At 51.4% G+C, this 21971-nt stretch overlaps 1 protein-coding gene across 1 annotated transcript; it reads left to right on the forward strand.

Annotated features, from left to right (window-relative positions):
- Window positions 1-7039: 7039 nt before the first annotated feature.
- Window positions 7040-17576, forward strand: LOC104997555. The gene is made up of 4 exons (XM_010852400.1): window positions 7040-7142; window positions 7736-7966; window positions 15608-16100; window positions 17414-17576. The coding sequence occupies exons 1-4, from the start codon at window positions 7040-7042 to the stop codon at window positions 17445-17447; spliced, it is 861 nt and encodes a 286-aa protein (XP_010850702.1). The 3' UTR covers window positions 17448-17576.
- Window positions 17577-21971: the final 4395 nt, after the last annotated feature.

Genomic DNA, 21971 nt, shown 5'->3' on the forward strand with positions numbered 1-21971 from the left:
TGCCTCCAATCCCTCCCAGCATCAGGGTCTTTTTCAATGAGTCAACTCTTCGCATGAGGTGGCCAAATTATTGGAGTTTCAGCTTCAGCATCAGTCCTTCCAATGAACACCCAGGACTGATCTCCTTTAGGATGGACTGGTTGGATCTCCTTGCGGTCCAAGGGACTCTCAAGAGTCTTCTTCAACACCACAGTTCAAAAGTTCAATTCTTCGGTGCTCAGCTTTCTTCACTGTCCAACTCTCACATCCATACATGACCACAGGAAAAACCATAGCCTTGACTAGATGGACCTTTGTTGGCAAAGTAATGTCTCTGCTTTTTAATATGCTATCTAGGTTGGACATAACTTTCCTTCCAAGGAGTAAGCATAAGTGTTAACAAATCTGGCCCTGGGATGTGAACTGCAAGGGCATCTGGGAAAAAACCTCTTCCTATAACTGAGGGGTCCCAGGAAATTCTGGGGAGTGGGGGTGGAGTGGAGGACGCTCTTCAGGGAGGACTGCTTTTCCATCCGGATCACAGGTGGCACCAAGAAAAGCTCTAGTGGGTGTCGTGATTATTTTTCCTACTCCTCACAATGAAGCCCATTTTACAGATGAAGAATGTGAGGCTCAGATTAGGTCCAATCTAAGATTAATTCCACCACCCACTCTGCTGGCTCAGCCCCTCCCTTGGAGCATATCAGAGCGGTCCCATAGTAGGGCCACCTCTTGCCAAGTCTCAATCCCAACTAGGCTAAATTAATAAACGGCTCTGTTATTGTTAAATGAAGCCTTCCATTAGTAATTCTAGGCGGTTTTGAAAAGGGCAAAAAGTTATAAGCACTCTCTCCCTCCTTCCCCAAGGGCGGCTTTATCTTTAACCCACGTCTCCTGCACAGGAACTTCAATGAAATCTACAGGTTTCCCCTTTCTGATCTTAAGTAGTAGAGAGGCTGTCACCAGTCAGAGGCGGTTTACCCCCCAGAGAGAGCCTGACGCAGTTTTGCTAAAGGAAACCACGCAAGCCTCAAGGCTTGGCACGACCCTTCCTTCCGGACAGGCCAGGATGCCTGGGGGTGGGGGTGGGAACGGCACCTCCCACTTCCCTCCAGATAACTGCTAGGTCATTCTCACGTCTGGGGACTGAGCTCACCTTCGGCTTTCTCCACGTAGCCTCGTTGAGCCTCAGTTTCACCTGTAAATGGCACCCACCTATTTCAGGGTCGTTTTGAGGGCATCACGGAGGGAAAAGTCCTGTAATGTTCAGCACAAGGATCTGCACAAAGTCATGAGTGTTGGAATCCTTCCCCCAAACGGAGAGAGGAAGGCACACGTGTGTGCTGGCAAGGACAGAGAGAGGATTCAAACTCGGTTCTTTGGTGACTCCAAGCCCAGACCCTTACCTCCAGGAACGTTTACCTCTTTTACTAGTGAGATCCTCCCCACCCCCTTCCCTAATACTTTTCCTCCTCAGCCTCCTCCCCGGCCCCGCCTCCGCCTGGCAGCCCTCGGGGAACTCTCAGCCTCAGCCTCAGCCTCGCGGAGCTAGACCTCCCAGGCCTGAACTGCTGAAAAGAAACACTGTTTCCTCCCCTGTCCATTCACCCAGCTCGGCCTGAGAAACGTCCAGCGAGATGCTCCCCTACCCCCACCCTCACCCACGACAGACTCTTGGACACACCTCCCTGTAGCCAGGATAGGTGCGATCAGGTGTCCCTGAGTCTCCCTGCCTCTTAGGAAGCTAGACGCTCACCAGCTCTAATCGCCCCTACTCACTCTGCTTGCTTCTGGTTGGTGCTTTCTGATGGCAGAGGCGGGATCTCAACCTCAGTAGCCAATGAAGAGGCTTACAGGAGTGCTTCTAGTTGTCACGGCAACAAGGAGCTACATCTTACTACCCCCATTCCGCGGAGACTACTTTTCCCAGGAGCGGCCAGGTCACACTCGGGGGGGCCCCAGTTCTACCTTAGGATAAGGATGGGGTCAAAGTTGAGGGGCAGGTAGGGCCCAAGCCCTTCTTAAATGCTACTAGCGTAGATGAAAAAGAAGGCTGCCAGGAGGCAGAACACTATGAGTAGGCTTCTGTTAGAAGGGACAAGGAAATCCAATTTACTGTATTGGAAGTGGCCATAGCACTGGAGGGGCAGGGCATGAGGCTGGGCAGTTTAGGTAGAAATAAGGGTAGTAGGTGCCTAGCAAGCAGTTAGGGCCTCTGAGCCAAGGCTCACCCAGGGCAGGGTGGGGGACCAAGATTAGCAGCCACAGCTGAACTACGGGTCTCACAGTCCCTCAGTTCTAGGCAGGAAGAGAGAACCAAGGTCACCAAGGCCATTCCCTTCCCTCCAGGCAGCTTGTACTCCATCGTCAGTATAGTCCTGTCCGGTCTTGGGCATTCATTAACCTTGAACTCTCCCCAGGAAAGAGGAAGGTGACCAGGTTCATTGTCCCCATTTTACAGATGAGAAAACCGATGCCTACCTGGTAAAGTATCTCACCCTTGGGCCCTGGGGCCTGGCACTGGGCCCAAGCAGGGCTGTCTAGGCCTTTAATTCCCTGGCGTGGTGGCTTGTCTAAGGAAGCCCCATGCCACAGGGTTGACGCTGTCCACCCTTGCTGATGATACAGGGATGCTGGGGCCACCTGAACCCATATTTAACGAGGGAGGTGAACCAGGACAGAAAGCCCTGCCCCTGCCCTTGATGGCTCTGGGTGGGGGTGCAGCAAGACAGCCTCGTTAGTCCTTCTACGAGTGAGTCCAGTAGATCACTCCATACTCCCCATCTCAAGAAGCCCACAATATAGAATGTAAATTGGTGTAGCCGCTATGGAAAATAGTATGGAGAGTCCTAAAAATAGAGTTCTATATGATCCAGCAGTTCTGCTCCTGGGCATATATCTGCAGGAAACTCTAATTTGAAAAGATGCATGCACCCCAGGGTTCCTAGCAGCACTATTTACAATAGCCAAGACAAAGAAGCAACTCAATGTCCACCAACAGAAGAAAGGTTAAAGAAGACATGTTACGTCAACACAATGGAATACTGCTCAACCATTAAAAAGAATGAAATAATGCCACTGGCAGCAACATAGACGGACCTAGAGACGATCATACTAAGTGAAGTAAATCAGAAGGAGAAAGACAGATATCATATGATATCACTTACAGGTAGAATCTAAAACATGATACAGATGAACTTATCTACAAAATAGAAATAGACTCACAGGTGGTGCCTAGTGGTAAAGAACCTACCTGGCAATGCAGGAGATGTGAGAGACACTGGTTCAATCCCTGGCCTGGGAAGATCCCCTGAAGGAGGGCATGGTAACCCACTCCAATATTCTTGCCTAGAGAATCCAAGGACAGAGCAGCCTGGTGGGCTACAGTCCATGGGGTCACAGAGAGTCAGACACAACTAAAGTGACTTAACACGCACGCACAAACAAACAGAAAACAAATTTATGGTTACCAAAGGGGGAAGGGTAGGGAGGGATAAATTAGGAATTCAGGACTAGCAGATAAAAACTACTATATTTAAAATACATAAACAACAAGGTCCTACTGTACAGCACAGGGAATGTATTCAAAATCCTGTAATAAACCACAATGGGAAAGAAAATGAAAAAGAATAAGTATATGCATGTAGGTATGTGTAACTGAGTCACTTTGCTGTATGTCAGAAACTAAGACAACGTTGTAAATCAATTATACTTCAATAAAAAAGAAGAAGAATCCACAGCCTAACTAGGAAACAGACCTGCAATGACCGCACAGTGTGATAAATGCTGCAGGGAGAACACGGGCAGAACACAAAGGACTCACAAGAGAAGGGGTGCCTGAACCCGCCCAGCAAAGCCGGGGTGACCTCCCAGAGGAAGTAGCCTTTCAGAGGCCACAAGACATGCCTGGCCTTTGCCAGGCAGATGAGCAAAGGAAGGGAGTGCCAGGCAGAGGGAAGAGCATCTGCAAAGACCAAGAGGCCTGGCGAGCCTGGCACATCAGGGAAACTGCAAGTCAAGAGGGAGACTGCAGCAGGACCTAGGCTGTGGAGTGAACGCCCAGGACAAGGCTGCATGCCCTGCAGTTGGGTGTTTTAATCTCTTTATGAGTCAGCAGGCACCCACATTTGCTTTGCTCCAAATGGTGGATTCATAGACCCCTTAGAACCACTGCTGAAAATCGCACTTTGAGAAATGTTGGATTAGAAGCTAAAACCATTGTCAACTATGGCTACAGGCCAACAACAGGGATGAAATTCACAGGGTGAGAGAAAGAGGTCAGGGTCAAGAAAGAGTCATCCTATATGACCCACTTATATCAAGTTCGGAGAAGTCAGGATAGTGGTTACCTCTGGGGGGATGTGAAAGATTTTAAGGAGGGTGTCCAGAGGGCAGTAATAATATTGTGTTTCTTGATCTGAGTGTTGATTTCACGGATGTGTTCTCTGTGAAAATTCATCCAGCTCTATACTTAGGCTTTGTGTATTCTACTGTATGTAGCTTCCGCTTAAAAAAAAAAGTTAACTGCTTTCTATAAACATCAGTGCAAATGTAGACATTAAAACTTTGTGATTCCATAATCGGCTGTGAGCCAGGCATCCAGATGATATAGAATATGTTTATATTCATTTTTTATATTATTTCCAAATGAAAACACAAACATTGTATAGTCTCACAGAGAGCTCTCAAACTCCAGAGAACTCGTCTACAGATCCCAGGCTTTGAGGAACCCCAGCTCAAGAGGAAGCATAATAATGCTCAGTTCTAGGTTTGGGGGATGGAAGATAAACGAAGGGCCTGGAGCTTCTCCCAAAACCTCTGGAGAGGTGGGTCTCCCTGGCTTGGCTGTGAGCTCCTGAAAGGCAGGGGCCTCTCTTGCTCACTCTATGTCCCTGGTGCTCAGAAAGGGACCCGGCACACAGTGGGTCTCAGAGGACCTTCTCTGCCAGGGCCTCTTTGGCCAGCCCCACGTTGAGCGTGGAAGAGGGGATCTGTTTGGGAAGCTGTGGTTTCCCAGTCACTGGCTGAGTTCCACACCACAGGCTCGCAACCATGGGTGGGCGATGCTGCAGCAGGGATTCCAGGGTGGAGTTGGTATTGTTCAGTTCTCCCCAGAGGGGAGAGCTGCATGCAGAGAGGGCTCTGAGCTCTTGGGGACCATGATTGTGGGCAGGAAATCCCAACCCTGCCTGCCCACCAGCCTTGCTGGAATTTGTAACAACCCAGCTCTGGGGAAGACAAACTGTTCCAGAACCAGAGAGGGCTGCATCTGTGGGCAGGATGCTCAACAGCCGCTCAACAGGTGTCTCCTCCCGTCCCCGGGGACTTCCCTCCCCGGCTCAGCCTCTTTTGCCCACTCTGAAGAACTAACCTCCTCCTCCCACATCCCGTCTGTCTCCACTCAGCCGGCATTTTCCAAACCACCTTTACAATTTCTGCCCTAACCCTGTGCTACCCGGAGCATCGTTTACTTAATAGTTTTCTTTAAAACCATGTTCAATTTTTGTCTTAACTTGCCCTTGTTAAATATTTGTGAAATCCTGGATTTGATGTGCCAGGGTTTTTTCTAACACACATTAAATTTTCATTTAAAATACCTGTTCTTGTATCACCTAAAACTACCCTGTGTACCTTCACAATGGAAACGATTTTGTACAATGGTTCAGCCAGGATGGTGGTTATTATTATTAATAATTATAGCCTCACGTTAGCAGCAAGCTATATGCCTCTTCCACACATTTGCATTCAGTCTCATTCAGTCCTCTTGGTTCCTACACTATGGATATCATTGGCCCCATTTTACAGGTGAGGAAACCAAAGCTCAAAGAGTAGTAGCGATTTGCTTAGGGTCACACAGACAGGACTTTGGTCCTGATTCAAGGCTCTAGGGCTCCCGACCTAGGAGGAGGCAGGGAAGCAAGAGGCATTTTCCTATCTCTAGCCAGACTCACAAGAGCCATAGGATGGCATCCCATGGCGGAGAGAGTTTGGATTAGACATGAGGAAGTACTTCCTGGCTAGAAATGTTTAGGCACGAGAATGATTGGCCGAGGAGGGAAACTGGGAGTCCTCAGAACAAGATAAAGGCCCAACTGGGATCATGCCAGTGCTGCCTAGAGGCAGAAGAATGGACTGAATGACCTCTCCAAGCCTCATCCAAGCCCAAAGATTGGGCGCACCCTGCCATCAAGGCAGCCTTCCTTGCCGTTTCCCCAGTGTCTATTAGACACGGCGAGGCATGTGGCGGCTCCCACTTAAAGGAACTGGGAACCTCTCATCTTGGCCCTGCCCCATGAGGGCGTGTCAGGAACAGCAGGCCAGGGTGGCAAGGCATTATTAGCTTGCCCTCTTTCCTTCCCACCGCTCTGGCAGCTCCTGAGCTCATCTCCGAGGTCTGGAGTCGAAGGCCTGGCTGCCCTCGGAACCACTGGGGCTGCTGGGCCACCCGTGGGCCACCTGAGCCAGGGAACCTGCATTTCTTCCATCCTCTCCGGGGATCCTTTTCAAAACTCCCTGATCTGAAAAATTAGACATGTAATGACTTAAGGTGTTGCCTCTCCAAGTAATGAATTGTCATTTTTTTTTAAGTCAAAGTATTAATTTCTCAAAACAAAATGGGTATTATCTTCCTCTCTAATTAGACAAATAATATATACCCAGTGATTTGAAAACGATATAAAAATGAATATAAAATTACTCACATTTCTATCATCTAGAAAACAGTGGCCTTTGCCAGGCAGAAGAGAAAGGAAAGGGAGTCCCAGGCAGAGGGAACAGGATCTGTATAGACTAAGAGGTCTGGGCGAGCCTGGCACATCAGGGAAACTACAAGTCAGGAGGGAGACTGCGGCAGGACCCAGGCTGTGGCATGAATGCCCTGGACAAGACTTCATGCCCTGCAGTTGGGTACTTCAATCCCTTTATGAACCAGCAGGCACCCCAACTGTAGCCAGCCATAAGATCCCTGAGGGCAGCTATTGGAGCTTCAGGGGTCTTCAAAGCCCCTGGGTTTTGCCCAGTTCAGTGCCCCACACAGAGCAGATGGTTAGGGTCCATCCACATGGCGAGGCCTTTGTGTGAGGCCCTGACAACAGGAGAGGTCAGAGTTCTGAAGGAGGCAGTTCTAAGGCCATCCAGGAAGTTTGGAAGGCATCCAGGAGGAGGTGAGGAATACCTAGGGTTGCGGAGATAGCATATAGTTCAGCTAATGGAGAGGGAGCAGGTGAACAGGGCATTCTGATAGGAGGACCTGCCCGGGGAGTGATGGGGTGTGGGCTAAGCCCCGGGCAGTCTTGCATGTGGTGACTCCCAGGATGATGCTGGCAGGCTTACACCAGCATCTGCCAGGAGGTGAGGGTGAGATTCAGGTGCTCCAATTACAGTCATGACCCAGGTTGGTCTTAGGGGTGACCCCTTTTCCAAGAAGCTGACTTTTGAGGAATTTGCTTGGCCATGGAAATCATGACGTGTTTCCACTGGCCTCAGCTGTTGATTAAACCTCCATCCGTGTAACTACCAACCCAGGAAGAACCCTCTCTTCCTCACAGCGTGTTCCCCACTCCTGTTTTTCATGTTTATGGGCAGGTGGTTTGTAAAGGGACCTGCACCCAGTGAGGTCAGCTGAGAAAACAAGAGTCACCATCCTGCTGCCCCTCATTCTAGGAGCTGCAGGCTTGGGCCACCGTCACCCCTGGGCACACACCCCCCTCCTCCTGCTTTCGCCCGTCCCTGGTGCTTCTCCTCTGTCCTGCTCCAGCCTTGCGCCTGCCCAAACTGTTGTTTATCAACACAGACCAGAACATTCCGCTGCCAGCAGAAATACACACGGCAATGGCACTGCCACCCCACACCCTGCCGTCAACACACTCCCACGCGCTGCTGGCCACCGTCAAAGCGGCGCTCTCACATGCATTCCCACCCGCTCCTGCCAGCACAGCTGTTGCCCGCTGCTTGGAATCGGGCCCTCTGTCTCACATACGCATTTGCTGTGGGTTTTTCTCCCGTGTACTCAAGGCTCACACTTGTAAACAAGGCCAGCATACACTCTGCCCCCTGACCTGGGGTGTCCGTCTTATCACTTGCAACTGTGTGACCTTGGGCAATGGACTTAACATCTCTGGGCATCTGATGCCTCATCTGCAGAATGGGGATAATAAGTACCTTCTAGGTGTTTTCCCAAGGCTCAGGGGGGCTGGGCGAGAGAGCAGGCATCCGGGAAGTGCTCCATCAGTGGGAGCTCTGATGCTGGAGCGTCGTGTGTCCTTTTTGGAATCTGGCCACTGGTTTTCCTTTCCCACGCCTGACTGCTGGCCTCACCTCGTGGTCACACCTTCCTGGCCGTGTGACCTCAAGTGAGGCATATCACCTCTCCGCTTCTCATGTCCCTCGCTGGTGAAATGGGTTTAACAACTGCCTGGCTGGGCCCAGAGACATGCTGTGAGGGGCACAGGGAACTGGTCACCGTTGTGCTTCAGAAGCCCATCAGTCCTGGCCACAGTTGCAGGGTGTTTGGGAGAATGGGATTGGAATGGGGCAACAGCCACACATGGGCATTTTCAGCCTCCTGCCATCTCCCCCTCATCTCCTCATCAAGCCTCAAGATGAGGCAGTGTTTCTATTTTGGCTCTGCCGTGGGGCTGCAGTCCACCCAAAGAGGCCACGGTAGCCCATCTCTGCAGCACCCGGGCCTTGCTGAGTTGCCCAGCTACCCCCCTCCCCTCCTACTCCTTCCATAAGGCACAGTGGCTCTTCCCAGCAGGATCACTGTGCAGCGCTGAGCCGTCCAGCTTACCCATCTCCTCCTGCTTTCTCATTCACCCTAAGGCTAAGGGTCCCCGTTCTTAAGGCTAAGGGTCCCCGGTCTTCTCCCCGAGTTCCCCTCCACCCTGTCATCTTCTCCAGGACTCCGTCTTTCCTTCTCCTTGGCCAGAGAACCTGCTCTAGATTTTTCTATTCTGGGGAACAGGGGTATGCAGAGGGATAGAAAACAAATGTGATTTAAGAACTGAGATAAATCTGGGCTGAGCAGGAGGGTATGCGTTATGGAGAAGGAGGCTCTGCAGTGGGTGGAGCAGCAATTCAGGCCAGGTGGGTGAGCTGGGCTTCTCCCCATGCTGCAGCAACGTACCTTCCTGCCTCCTGATGCAAACAGGTGAACTTGCTGGAGGGCAGATCTTGGCCTGGTCCCTGCTCAAAGGTTGTGGCTTCTCCATTTGACTCTAAGAGACTCTCAAGCTCTGGCCACCACTGGGAGGCCACTGGAGATCCATTGGCTCAGGGGAACCATAGTAACCAGGCTGCCTCTGTCATTTGGGGCACTGGAAAGAACACAAATGGAAACCCATATACCACATGTATCGATATCCAAAATGTGTAAGTCAACCTAAGAAGCTGTTAAAATATAACTTCAGAATGACCTGGAAAGTCAAGTTTGAATTTAGAATTCTTGGATTCTTCAGAGTCCCTCCAGAACACAAGGAGGGACACGAGAGAGCTGGGTGGGTTGGTAACCACTGTGCAAGTGGGGCTCTAGAGCAGCTGGCTGATTTGGCAAAAACATAAACTATGTTTCAATCCAATCAGTACCTTCTGTTTTTAACTTGCTCCCAGGCCAGTGTGGCCAAAAGAGCTAGAAGGCAGTAGGCACAGTGGTGGTTATTACCTTCATTCAAATCCCAGGGCTGCCAAAATCGAGGCTCAATTAATTTCTTTAATCTTTTTGAGGTTCAATTTCCCCATTTGTAAAATGGGACTAATGATACCTCCCTGATAAAGTTATTGTAATTACTAAAAGAAGATAATCCTTTTAAAGCCCTTAGCATGGTCCTGGAACGTAATAATTGCTCACTAAGCTGTGAGCTATTACTGCTATTATAATTTCTCCACATACGTGCAATGATAGTATCAGAGCAGGAAGTCATCTGCCGGTCTCTTTACTGCGCACATGATGAAATAGGTCACTCAGCTAAGCAGAAGCAGATATGGAACTAGGGTTTCCAACTTTCCCACAGTCTTGGGTTTTTCCCTAGCTAAAAATAAAAAAATTTAAAAAATGGTGGCCCAATAATGTGAATGTCTTTAATTCACTGGATACTTTACAAATGGTTAGTATAGCAAATTTTATGGTATGTTCATTTTACTACTGTGTGAGTTGATTAGGGCTGCCATAACAAATAATCGCAAACTAGACGGCCTAAACAACAGAGATGTACTGTCTCACAGTTTTGGAGGCTAGAAATCTGAAATAAAGGTCCCAGTGACGCTGACACCCGAAGGCTCCGAAGAACAATCTAGTCCATGCTTCACTCCTAGCTTCTGATGGTTTGCGGGCAAGCTCTGGCGTTCCTTGGCTTGTAGAAGCAACACTCCCGTCTCTGCCTTCATCTTCACAAGTTGTTCTCTCTGTGTATATGTGGCTCTCTCCGTGTGCCCAGATTTCCCCTTTTTATAAGGACACCAGTCAGATTGGATAGAGTCCACGCTGTTGACCTCATCTTAACTAAAGACATCTGCAGTGATCCTATTCTTGAATAAGTTCACATTCTGAGGCACTGAGGATGAAGACTTCAACATAGGAGTTTTGTGGGGGACACAATTCAGCCCATAAAAACCACAGTGAAAAATTATGGCTACCCTGCACGCAGTATCAGACTGTAGGCAAGGGAAAAACACCCCTGGTGATGTTTCAGGGCCATGCTCATAGCAAGTCTTCAAAATGTGTTTCCTGATTTGTGTTAAATCTGGTGCCAATAAGCTAAAAGGGCTGAAATTTCCCATATTCCACAATGAGTCCTCCACTGGCCATGAACTAAAAGGATTTTTAACTACCAGTACTGTTTCCAGACAAGTACTTAATAAACTCTTTAAAAATAATTTGTTCTCTTTGGTTGGCTCAACTCTGCAATCCTGGACACCATCTTGTTTCTACTATTTCTGTCCTCAGAAAAGAGGTAAAATTCAGCTGGAGCAGGCTGAATTACACATTGTCTTGTTTTGCACGTGGATAGCTTATTTTATTTAAATTTTTTCCCTTTAAGATTTTAGGGAGAAAGTCTTCACACAAATAGAAATCCTGCAAGAATGGCACAATAGACACCTATGTACCTTCCACTTAAATGCAACGATTATTAACCTTTGGCAGGATTTGCTTTATCTGTAGCAAGTTTTTTTGATGAACCACTTGAAAAGAAGTTGCTGGCATCATGATATTTTAGCCCCAAACATTTAAGCATGAATTTCCTAGGAATGAGGGCTTCCCTGGTAGCTCAGCTGGTAAAGAATCCACCTGCAATGCAGGAGACACCAGTTCGAATCCTGGGTCGGGAAGATGTGGGGGAGAAGGGATAGGCTACTCACTCAAGTATTCCTGGGCTTCCCTGGTGGCTCAGAGGGTAAAGAATCCATCTGCAATGTGGGTAGACCTGGGTTCAGTCCCTGGGTTGGGAGGATCCCCTGGAGAAGGGAACAGGTACCTGCTCCAGTATTCTTGCCTGGAAGATTCCATGGACAGAGGAGCCTGGTGGGCTACAGTCCATGGGGTCGCAAGCAGGACATGACTGAGCGATTTTAACTTTTCCTAGGAACAGGCTGTTTTCCTATATAAGCACATTGAGAAAACCAATTGTTCCATAATGTCATCTCATATCCAGTCCATACTCAAATTTGACAAGGCTGATTTTTCAAAAATTCTGAATCTGATGAATTTCAAATCTGTGAAGTTTAGGGTCTTGACAGTATGACCCGTGTAATGGGAAATTTGGGAGCTCTTGAAAATTAACCTAGTATCTAGAACTCTTTGCCCCACACCACACTGACGTTCCCTTTCCTCATTTCCTTTCTCTAGTGAGCCAGCTCTCTGAAAGCCCAAATGCATGCTTGGGGTGGGGTGCTCCTGGAATTCCTTTTATTCTAAGACTTAGAATTCTAAGACTAAGACTAATTCTAAGATTTAGCCTTAGGAGCATCTGAAGGAAGACCTGCTGGCCTGGGGGCCTGCTACACTTGCCTGGGAGCCCCCTTCGGGGAGTCACAAAGACTGAGCTGGCGGTGCAGGGATGCAGACTCCACCAGCCCTTGACTGGGGTGGAGACTCCCAGACTTAGCACCACCCTCTCCAAAGCTGGCCAGGTGCCAGTCCAGCGTGGTTGCCAGCGCTGCCATTGTCACAGCCTCTTTCTGGGGATTTCCAGACAGTGGCCTAGAGGATCATCCTGGCCTCCAGAAAGGTGACCGAAAATCAACAGCGAAAGAAGAAAAAGAAGAAAATTCTGCAATGAACTTCTCTGAGTTTGGGGGCACAGTCCTCTTCCCCTTATCTGCAAATCCAGGGCTCAGGATTAAACCTTTGGTTTTCAAAACTGTTTCATAACTAGGAACAGCATTAATCGGTAGAACCGTGCAAATAAAAAGGGGGCCAACAAAGATGCAGGGTGTAGGGAATGGCTGGTTTGTGATTCAGAACTGCCTTCCCCCTCCAACCCCCAGGCTTGTTTGAGCTTGGCTGCAAGTTTCAGCCAATGTATTTCTGGATGGGACAGGAGCCAGGGGTCAGATAAAGTTCCAACATATTTTGCAGCAGGCCTGACACTTTGCCCAGTGCTCTGGGCCTGTGACAGCTGCCAGGATGGTGCATTGGGAAAGTTAGGCCAGATGGAGCTGGTTTACATGGGTCTGAGGGAACAGGCAGTTGACTAACCAGACAACTCAGCAACACCCAGCACAGTAACAACACCATTGAACCAACATGACTGCCTGGGCCACCAGAGGCCCTGCACGCCATTCTCGGGATGCCACTAGCAGCCACCATGCTAACCCCCCACCCCACTCCTGGCATCCCCGGGACAGGGATCTGTATTTCCATCTTATTATCTTTAGTAAAACAAGTAAACACTGAACACACCAAGCATCTAACACGCACTATCTAACTTAATCCTAACAACAGCTCAGTGAAATAGGCATGGTTATTACCCCAGACAGACAGATAGACAATTTGTTTTTGTGTAAGACAGCTTACACAAATAGTAACAGATACACCTGCAGGTATGAGGCCCATTTGTAAACGCTTCCCGGGCGTTACCTAATTTAGTGGGGAAACCAAGGTACAGGGGGCAAAGCCATTTGTCCAGGGTCACAGGGTTGGTAGGTGTGAACAGGAAACCACTGGACACTAGGTGAGTCCAGATGGAGGGCCCACGCCTGCACCACCCCGTGAATGTCCAGCTGGGAAACCTTTTCTGAGACAGGCAAGGGGAAGAGAGACTGGGTTGAGATCCGAAACAAAGTGAAGGCGAAGGTCTGCGCTCTTTTCCGTTTCCTGACAAGCATAATGAGAGGCACCCGTGGGAATAGAAACGCAGACATCTGACCCTGAGCCCTTGGCCGCTCTTCCTTCCTCTCCCCTGGCCCCGCTGGTCTGAACTGTGTGGTCCCAGGCCTCATGGGACAGACACCGTGGGACAGAGCCAAGCGAGCTGGCTGCAGGAGGCCTGTTTTCACCGAACTGCATCTCACCCCTCTCAACTCTGAGGCGCCCAGTGGACAGTGAGGAGCTGCCCTGTGCACCTCCCACAGCCGAAGCTGACTGTCTCAAATCTGCAGTTGAGCCGGCTGGGTGCAGACCCGCACGGAGGCCAGGTTTCCTGTCGCATTTTGGAGCTCTTCTGATAGCCCAAGACCACCTGCAGCAATGTCACCGGGCGGGTAGAGACAGTCTGCTCTTCGTCCTCAGCAGCTCTGCTTTCACCTGCACGTGGACAAACTCACGCACCCAGGGGAGCTGCTGTCCCCCGTCCCAGCTGCCTGCACGCACTCGATGGCCTCTGGATGGGCTCTGAGGAAGGAACACCAAGGCCTTGCTTTGGAGCACCTGCCTGCACGCTCCAAGGCAGCTCCTCCAACACAAAGGCAGCATCAGAAGGGTTCTCAGAGGAGGTGATGTCTAAGCAAGGTACTAGATAGAAAATAAACCGTGACAATGTCTGTATCCTGCTCCTCAGAGGTATTTCAGTTGACGTACGCTGTCAACTTTTTCTTATGTTTACAGACATATCTGTGTCTTTATCTATATACATGCTCCTGACATTTAAAAAATGTCATGCTCTGACATTTTTAATTAGAAAGGAACCAACTTCGTTTCTTTACTTCTTGAGACACCAGGAACATTTTTCCATGTGGGTTTATATCTATCTAATGGCTGCCTCGTATCCCACCATGCCATCATTTATAACAGCAATCCCCTACTGATGGACATGTAGGTTGTTCTCAATGTTTTTGCTAATCAATCATCCACCCTTTCTTCCTTCACACAAATATTTATTAACCTCTTAACTATGTGCCAGGCATCTTGGTAAATGCTGGATATATAGAGATGAAGAAAATGAACATGGTCTCTCAATCATAGACCTTTCAGTCCAGTGGAAAGACAAACTTCTAATCCCAAGGTGCAATAAGAGCCGAGGAGGGAAGGAAGCGCTAAAGGGAATATCAGAGCCAGAGCCCCTGCTTTCCTGGACACTGGAGAAAGACCTCTCTGGGGTGGTGTCATTTCAGTGGAGATCTGTGTCAGGAGCCAATCATTTGAGGAGTGTAGGGAAGAGCATTCTGGGCAGAGGGAACAGCATGAACAAGGACAGAATTGTATGAACACCTTGTGTGTGTAGTATGTTTGGGGAAGTCTGAGATTCCCCCTAAGGCTACAGAGTAGGGGTGAGGTTGAGGGTGAGGCTAGATAGGCTGGGTGGAACTCACGTAAGAAAGCCTTGATACCAAGCCAAGGAACTTGGACTTGATTCTCTCAACAGAGCCTCTCAACATGTCACTGAGTCTAGACAGAATACTGTGGGCTCCTGCCTAAAAGATCCAGGAGAATATTAATGTTCGACAGGAAATCTCTGCTTTAAATGGAAGGTTCGTTTTCCTGCTAGAAGTTCAAAGTCTGTCCTGAGCTTTAGGGCCAAGCACGTTACCTTATTACTGAGTTCCCCAGAAATGTGACCCAGAGAGATCAAGGATTTGCCCAAGAGAAACAGCAAACTCACTGCCAAAGGCAAAACCTAAAGCCCCAACAGCCAGCTTTCAGCTCCTGCACTAAAGCCCGCCCCCTTTCACCTGGGCATTCTTTCTGGCAGCCACTCAAAACAGGAAGAGGGGGAGGAAATGCATTTTCAGAATTTGTGGAACACCCACGAGTGTCAAGCACTGTGCCTGGCCTGGGAGGTACACAGGGCTGTGAGGCCAGCCTGGAGGGTGCTCACAGCCCCGGAAGACGGCATGAGTCCCCAGTCATCCTCACTCCAGAAGTCCTCCCTGCCCCGCCTCCCCCCGAAAAGTTGCTGAAAAATCATGCGTAACAAAGTGGCCAGGAGTTTCCTGCTTTGGTAAGCTGGCTTACTCAATTTCCCTCATTTGTCCACCCGGACCAGACGGAGCAAAGGGCAGCCATCAAAGGTGTCTGGGTCGAGGCTCCGGCAGCCGGGTGAATGGGCCGCTGGGGACTCAGTCTGGCCGTGGTCTGGGCCGGGGAGGGGGAGGGACAGGCCGGGGGCAGCCCCGGCGGCCCCGCCCTCCGGGTGCCCGGGGTGTGCTGTGTGCTACACGTGCGGGAGGGCGCGAGCCGCCGCGGTCGGATGAGGCAATCGCGGGGAACGTGCGGCTGGGCCCGTCAGGGGCTGCGGCTGGGAAGGGGGAGGGGACGGTGCCGGCGGGACCCGCCCGAAGCAGTTACGCCCTCTCCCCGCGCCCTGCTCTCCCAGCCACCTGTGCTGGGCTCCGGGGCGGGCGCCGTCGGCTTCTGGCTCGGCCCAGCACGGGTGGGCGGTGCGGAAAGGCTTGTCCCCATCCCCCTTGCCTCCAGGGTGCCCTGGCTCTTTATACCCCGGGCGATTGGCGTTCTGTTCTTCGCTGGTCCTTCCACGCCCCCCGTACTGTGCTGACAGACACATGAGTTCCTGTTACCAACCTGCAGACACACCTGGGCAGCTCCACGTGGGCGTCACACGCGCGGAGGCCCCTCTGCCTCTGTATTTGGAGAGCTGTTCTAAGCCAGCCCCTAGATTTGTTGTCCTATACTTGCTGGAACAAGCGCTGTGTCTTTGGGGAAGTTCCTTAACCTCTCTGAGCCTCAGGTAAGCCATCTGTCCAATGGAGATGATGATAGTATTAATACATACCAACCTCACTGGCTTGTAGTAAGAATTAAATAAGACAGTGCCTATAAAGTGTTAAGACCCAGTGGTCATTAGAAGTCACCCAATAAAGGATAACCCTGATGATTTTTATAGAGGAGAAAACTGAGCTACATGCCCTACCTGGGTGGGCTCAGGGAGTCTGTAACAGGAGCAAGACTGGGTGCTGGGTTTTGTCTGTTTTATTTCCTTTATCAGATTCATCTTTTCTGCAGTATCACTTGTCTTTCCACCCAGGGCCTGCAACACAACACACATTTCTTGATATTTGTGCCTACTCTACAGCATTAAAAACTGAAGGCGTGGCAGCCCGGGTGCTGCCAGCTCCACCAGTGGCCTCCTGGCCTGGACTGCTGCCAGCCCTGGCCCCTGACGCATTGGAGTTAAGTCACTTCCTGCCTCAGTCTGTCCATCTGTACTGTAGGGATAAGAGGCCTCCTCTGTCCCTTCTCCTGGGACCGGCAGAGGATGACTCAGATAACGGTGGGGAAAGCCCACAGAAACAGAAAAGAGGCTCTTACTGGAGCCGGGGGCCCACTGAGTGATGCAAGCTTTGGGCTTTACGTGCAGTCTAGCAGGAGGGAACAGGGACGGTTCTGGGAAAGTGTGAAGAGCCTGAGAGAGCAGAGGCATTCCTGCCCCTTCCCCTTTGAAATCGTACAGCCGGGGTGCGGGGACAGAGCCTCAGTTAGGAGTCTGAGGGGCCAGCACTGGACGCAGACTCTGCCTCCCCCAGGTCTGTGGCCACCAAAGGCTCATGATCCCTTTGATCTGTCTGCCTTTTCTGTCAAGTGGGAGTTGTGGTATTTCCCTCACGGGGCTGTTGTGAGTACAAGAGGTAACCCCGAGAGAGGGCAGAGTACATTCTGTGTTTCTAGGTGGGGCCTCAGGGTGAGGGATTTGAGACAGAAGGCAGCCCCTAAAGGCTTGGCATAGTCTAGTCACCCCAGGCTAGTCTCCAAGGGCCCCTTCCTCCAAAAGTCAGAGAGTCACAGACCCAGCTCCAGACATAACAGACCTCCACTTACACCCCACGAAGTACAAAAAGTTTGGACTCAAGAGTGGGTCCAAACATGGTCTCTGCCCCATACTACCTGTATGATGTGAGGCAAGTTACTGTCCTTGGGCCTCCATTTTTCCACATGTAACATGGGGATAATAATGCCTGCTGTATGAGGCTGTTGTGAGGACAAGAGAAAATGAGGGGGACTTCCCTCATGGTCCAGTGGTTAAGAATCTGCCTTCCAATGCAGGGGACGTGGGTTCCATCTCTGGTTGGGGAACTAAGATCCCACATGCTGCAGGGCGACTAAGCACCCCCGTCCACAGCCACTGAGCCTGCGCGCTCTGGAGGCCTGGAGACACAGAGAAGCCTGAGCGCCTGCAACGAAGAGCCCATACGCTGCAACTAAGACTCGGCACAGCCAAACAAATACATTTTTTTTTTTTTAAAGAAAATGAGGTAACTATGATGTGTTCATACTAGTGGCCATTGCTGTTGTTGTAAAATGCAGTTTTACACCACTGCTCATCTTAACCTGTCACGAGTGGGGCCAGGCAGAATATTATCATCTTGGGTCTTTAAGTTACAAATGTGTACTGAAGCCTGTGGTGCCTTTTTGGTTTTTTAAGTTGATAGCCTCACACCATGAGCTTTAATGGAAACAGGTCTGTTCGCTTGGAGACTCTATAGGCAAAATGGCATTTGACATGTGAGGAAGACCTTATATATCATCCATTATACAGATGAGAAAATTGAGACAGGGAGAGGTCAAGTAACGTGTCAGGTCCTGTGGGTAGAAGACGGCTGGCCAGGATTTGAGCCGAGGCCTCCCAATTGTCCCACCGCTCAGGGCCCTCCCTGCCTCTTATGTTTCTGCTCTGGCTGTTCTGCTGCCCTTTCCTGAGGGGGCCTCTTAAAGTGTCCCCAAGGCCAAGGACAGTCATGATTACTGTTCGCTTCCTTGTTTCCCAGGGTGTGGGTCAAGCACACAGTGGGTCCTCAGTCTGTGTTGCTGACCAGGGAAATTGAGTCCCACTTAGCAGGGGGATAAGTCCTCTTAGAGGGAAGTGACTCACAGGCCAGCTGAGTGTGCGGCTGTGTCTGTGCATCTGCGTGTGTGTCTCTGTGTGTGGGTAGGGGTGGGGAGTGAACCGGGTTCTGCGGAGATGATGTGGAGGGAAATCCAGGCTGGTGATCCAGTCCCTGCCGTTCCTGCTAGGGCCGAGCCTTCCGAATCACAGACTTACCCTCCTCTTTCCTGGCCCTGTCTGCTTGAGGCCTTGGTACAAGCTCCCACTCCATCCCAATGCTACTTGTGCCTCAGCCCTCCAGATGCCTCCTCCACACCTCAGCACCCTACACTGAGCCTGGGAAGGGGTGGGCGGCGCCCTTCTCCTCCGCCGGATGCAGGCAGCTGGCTGAAGTCACAGCTGGTGTCAGCTCTGGTGAGAAGCTGGCTCCTCCCTTGCCCAAGGAGAAGCTCTTTGGGTATCTCCAAGGCTGGGCCCTACTATTTTTAGATACTATCCCCTCCTTTCCCCTCCCAGCCTCATACCAGCTGGGGGAGGAAATGACTCACCTCAAGCCCAGACAGGTAGAAGCTGTCTCAGTGAGCCCCAGGCAGCCCTGCTTGACTCCAGCTCTAGGGCTCCCCCACCTGGGGTCACCCAGAGTGACCTACCTCCCAGCCTGAAGATAAAGCTGGGTTGAGATCAAGACCCAGGATCCCACTAGGCTTTTTGTGGGCTCCCTCTGCTATTTCTCTCACAGGGTCTAGAGTAGGCTGCCCCCAATAGGTTGTAGACCCTCTGCTCACCTTAGCAGACTCTGGGCCTTTAACTCTACTCTGGGCCTGGGCTAGGCCTCAGCCGAGTCTGAGGGGGCCAGACAGATTGAGTGGACTCACTGACCTCAGTGGGGATCAGGGGAATAAAAAGAAGAAAGACCCTGTTCAGTGGAGGGCGGGGAAGGCGTGGAGACCCTAGGTACGTGTATGCTGAGTAGGGTGACCAGGTGTCCCAGCTTGCCCAGGTATGAGGAACTTCCTGGGGACTTTAAGTGCCAACCAGGAGAGTTCTGGATAAGCTGAGACAGTTGGTTGCCCTGGCACTGAAATGTGGGCTGTATCTTAGGGAAAGGGCAGGTGTCAGGAGCTTGTTTGGATGTCCCAGCCTAGTCCCACCCAGTCATGGCTGAAGGACCAAGTTCTTGGCCCGAGCCTGCTCTGCAGTCAAGTTCACCTCCTGGGGAGGGACTGGGCCCAGGCTCTGCGAAAGGCGGGTAGCTCTCTGTGGACTGAGAGACCTGGGAAGCCCCTGGTTGGGGCAACTCCTTGCTAAAGCCAGTGAGGGCAAAGTAGGGCCAGTCAGCACAGGGTTGGGTGCAGGGAGAGCAGAGCCCGTGTTGTGGGGAGGAGGAAGAGCAGAGGAAAGACATTGAAAAGATCAGGAAATAGTGTCGAGAGGACAGCTCTGACATCAGGGAGGCTCAGTTCCAGGTCCACTTACTGCCGGTGCCTCAGTGCGCTTAACTGTAAAATGGGCAGAGGGGCGCCTGTCTGCCTGCCGCGGTTACTTGCAGTGAGTTCTGTGAGACAGTGCCTGGAGAAGCGGGTAGCAGGCTGGAAAGCAGGGGGTGAAGTGGTTGATTAGTTGGAAAGGGCTTGCAGGGGGCTGACCACCCACAGAGCTCTCAGCTGGTCAGAGAAGTGGGCAGAGGAGGCCTTGCCCTCCTCTCCATCCCAGATCAGCATCTGCTCATCATGGCCCCTGGCCCTGAGGCCTCACCTCGGGGGTCATGTCAAAGTTGCTGTGGCGGAGGCCCAGACCTTCATGGCAGCACCCCGCTTTGCCTTTGTCCTCCTTGTCCTCGGGGTGTTGGCTCTTTTTTCGCAGACCAGCGGTGAGTAGCCTAGGCAGCAGCTCTGATGCAACTGAGCTGGGCAGCCTTAGACAAACCACTTCTCTTTTCTGGGCCTCAGTTTCCTCACTGGTGAAGCTGTGGGGTTAGATGAGGTCTCTGGTTTTTCAATATTCATTTTTGTAGTGGAATCTCTTTTCCAAAGTTCCAACTGCACTCACTGAACAAGAGGGACCTGCTTTGTTTAGTGGGCAATTGAAATGCCCGGTGGCCCCCTCCACCCCATCCCCTGCCCCCACAGGGGCCCAAGGGCTCAGGCAGACACAGTATGAGGCCCTTCTTCGGCGTGCCTGCCCTCTCCAACACTATTATTTGTGGCTTGAGGGCAAGGGTGTCCTTGCTGCCCTTCCCAAGCAGCCTGGAGTTAGACCCCAAGCCCAGCACCTGGCACCTTCTACTCGATTCTCTAGCTCCCGGTTCCTGTTGACACTGATGTCAATCTCAGCCCTTGTTGCAGAGTTCTGTGTGGCCACAGGCCCCTTGTCCTGTCTCAGGAAAGTTACAGGACCAAAACCCACACCACAGCTAACCTTGTGGGGCACTTCCAGGCTCGTAGAGAACTTCCACGTACCTCATCTCATGTGCCCAGTCCTCAGGACAGGCCTGAGGTTCCCGTGTGACAGGGATCTGGCTTCAAGATCCCCCCACCTGTGGGTCAGAGCTGGGCACCTCGCCTGGAGCCCTGGTCCTTCCCTGGAGCCGCAGTCTGGGGCACCTGGCCAAGGCCCCAGCTCTCCCTAGCTTATCCCCGGATGCTGGCAACATCCAGCAACAGGGACCAACAGAGAGAGGAGGTAGGAATCTATGAGAAAGGCTGAAAAGAGGGGGAACTTGCTTCCTCATCTTGGGGGTCATTGTTCCCAGCTTACCAACAGGCAGGGATACTCCTGCCCCACCCATCACCTTCCCCAGTGAGGGGTGGGGAGGGCGAGGGAGCATGGGAGGAGGGGGGAGGCCAGGACCTCAAAAGCTGGGACTGCACAAATGGATACGGAGGATGCCAGAGACCAGGCAGCTGACCAGGGTCACCCAAGGGCCCATGGGAGGCCCCTGCCGGCACTGACATCAGCAGGGCCCTGCGGGGACGTGCAGTCCTCATGCCGGCTCCTCTGGCAGCAGGCGTGGGGAGGGCCCTGAGCGGAGTCAACAGTTCCTCGGATTGTGTCACTGCCTCCGCCTGCCAGCTCTGGAGCTAATAACACAAACACATGTAGGTCATACAACTCCGTCCCGTAGCCTGGATCCCGCGCCGCTGCGTGAACCCCAGGCTCAGGTCCTGGGGTGAGGCTGCATCTGGGAGGGACCTGAACCCCTGGGTTGGCCTGTTTGTACAAGCCCACCCCAGTCAGGCTAGCAGCCGGTAGGCTCCATGGTTGACAGAGGTCGACATCAAGGACTTGGTGTGGTCTGTGGAATGATGATAACTGTCACAAAAATGTTTAAATGATACAAATGAAAAGTGCTTCTTTATGTATAATTTTACAATTATAACAAGAAAATTTTAAAAGATACAAATGAAATATGATACAAATGTCCTTCACAGCTGAGGCATGAAACCTGATCTCTGGACTTTGTGCACAGTGGTTCATTGCTGAGGAGGGACCAGGGGGAGACTGAGGCCCACACAGTCCCAAGAGGAGTGGCCCCAAGCCCCTTCCCCGGAATACCATGGAAACAGTTGCTGCCCATGTGGCACCGTGGGAGGTGGTCTGACGCACGGGGTCCAGGGTGCCATCCTCAGCACCCAGGGCCCTGGGCTGGTGGCCAGCAGGTAGCAAAGCCTGTCAGCGGTGACCCTGAGGCCTGTGGCCAGGGCCACGTTGAGGCAGCAAGGGACAGAACTGGGTCTGAGTCCACGAGTGGGTAGCGCCACCTGGCAGAGGCCTGAG

This window comes from Bison bison, unplaced genomic scaffold (assembly GCF_000754665.1).
Source record: "Bison bison bison isolate TAMUID 2011002044 unplaced genomic scaffold, Bison_UMD1.0 scf7180017864309, whole genome shotgun sequence".
NCBI classification, from domain to species: domain Eukaryota; kingdom Metazoa; phylum Chordata; class Mammalia; order Artiodactyla; family Bovidae; genus Bison; species Bison bison.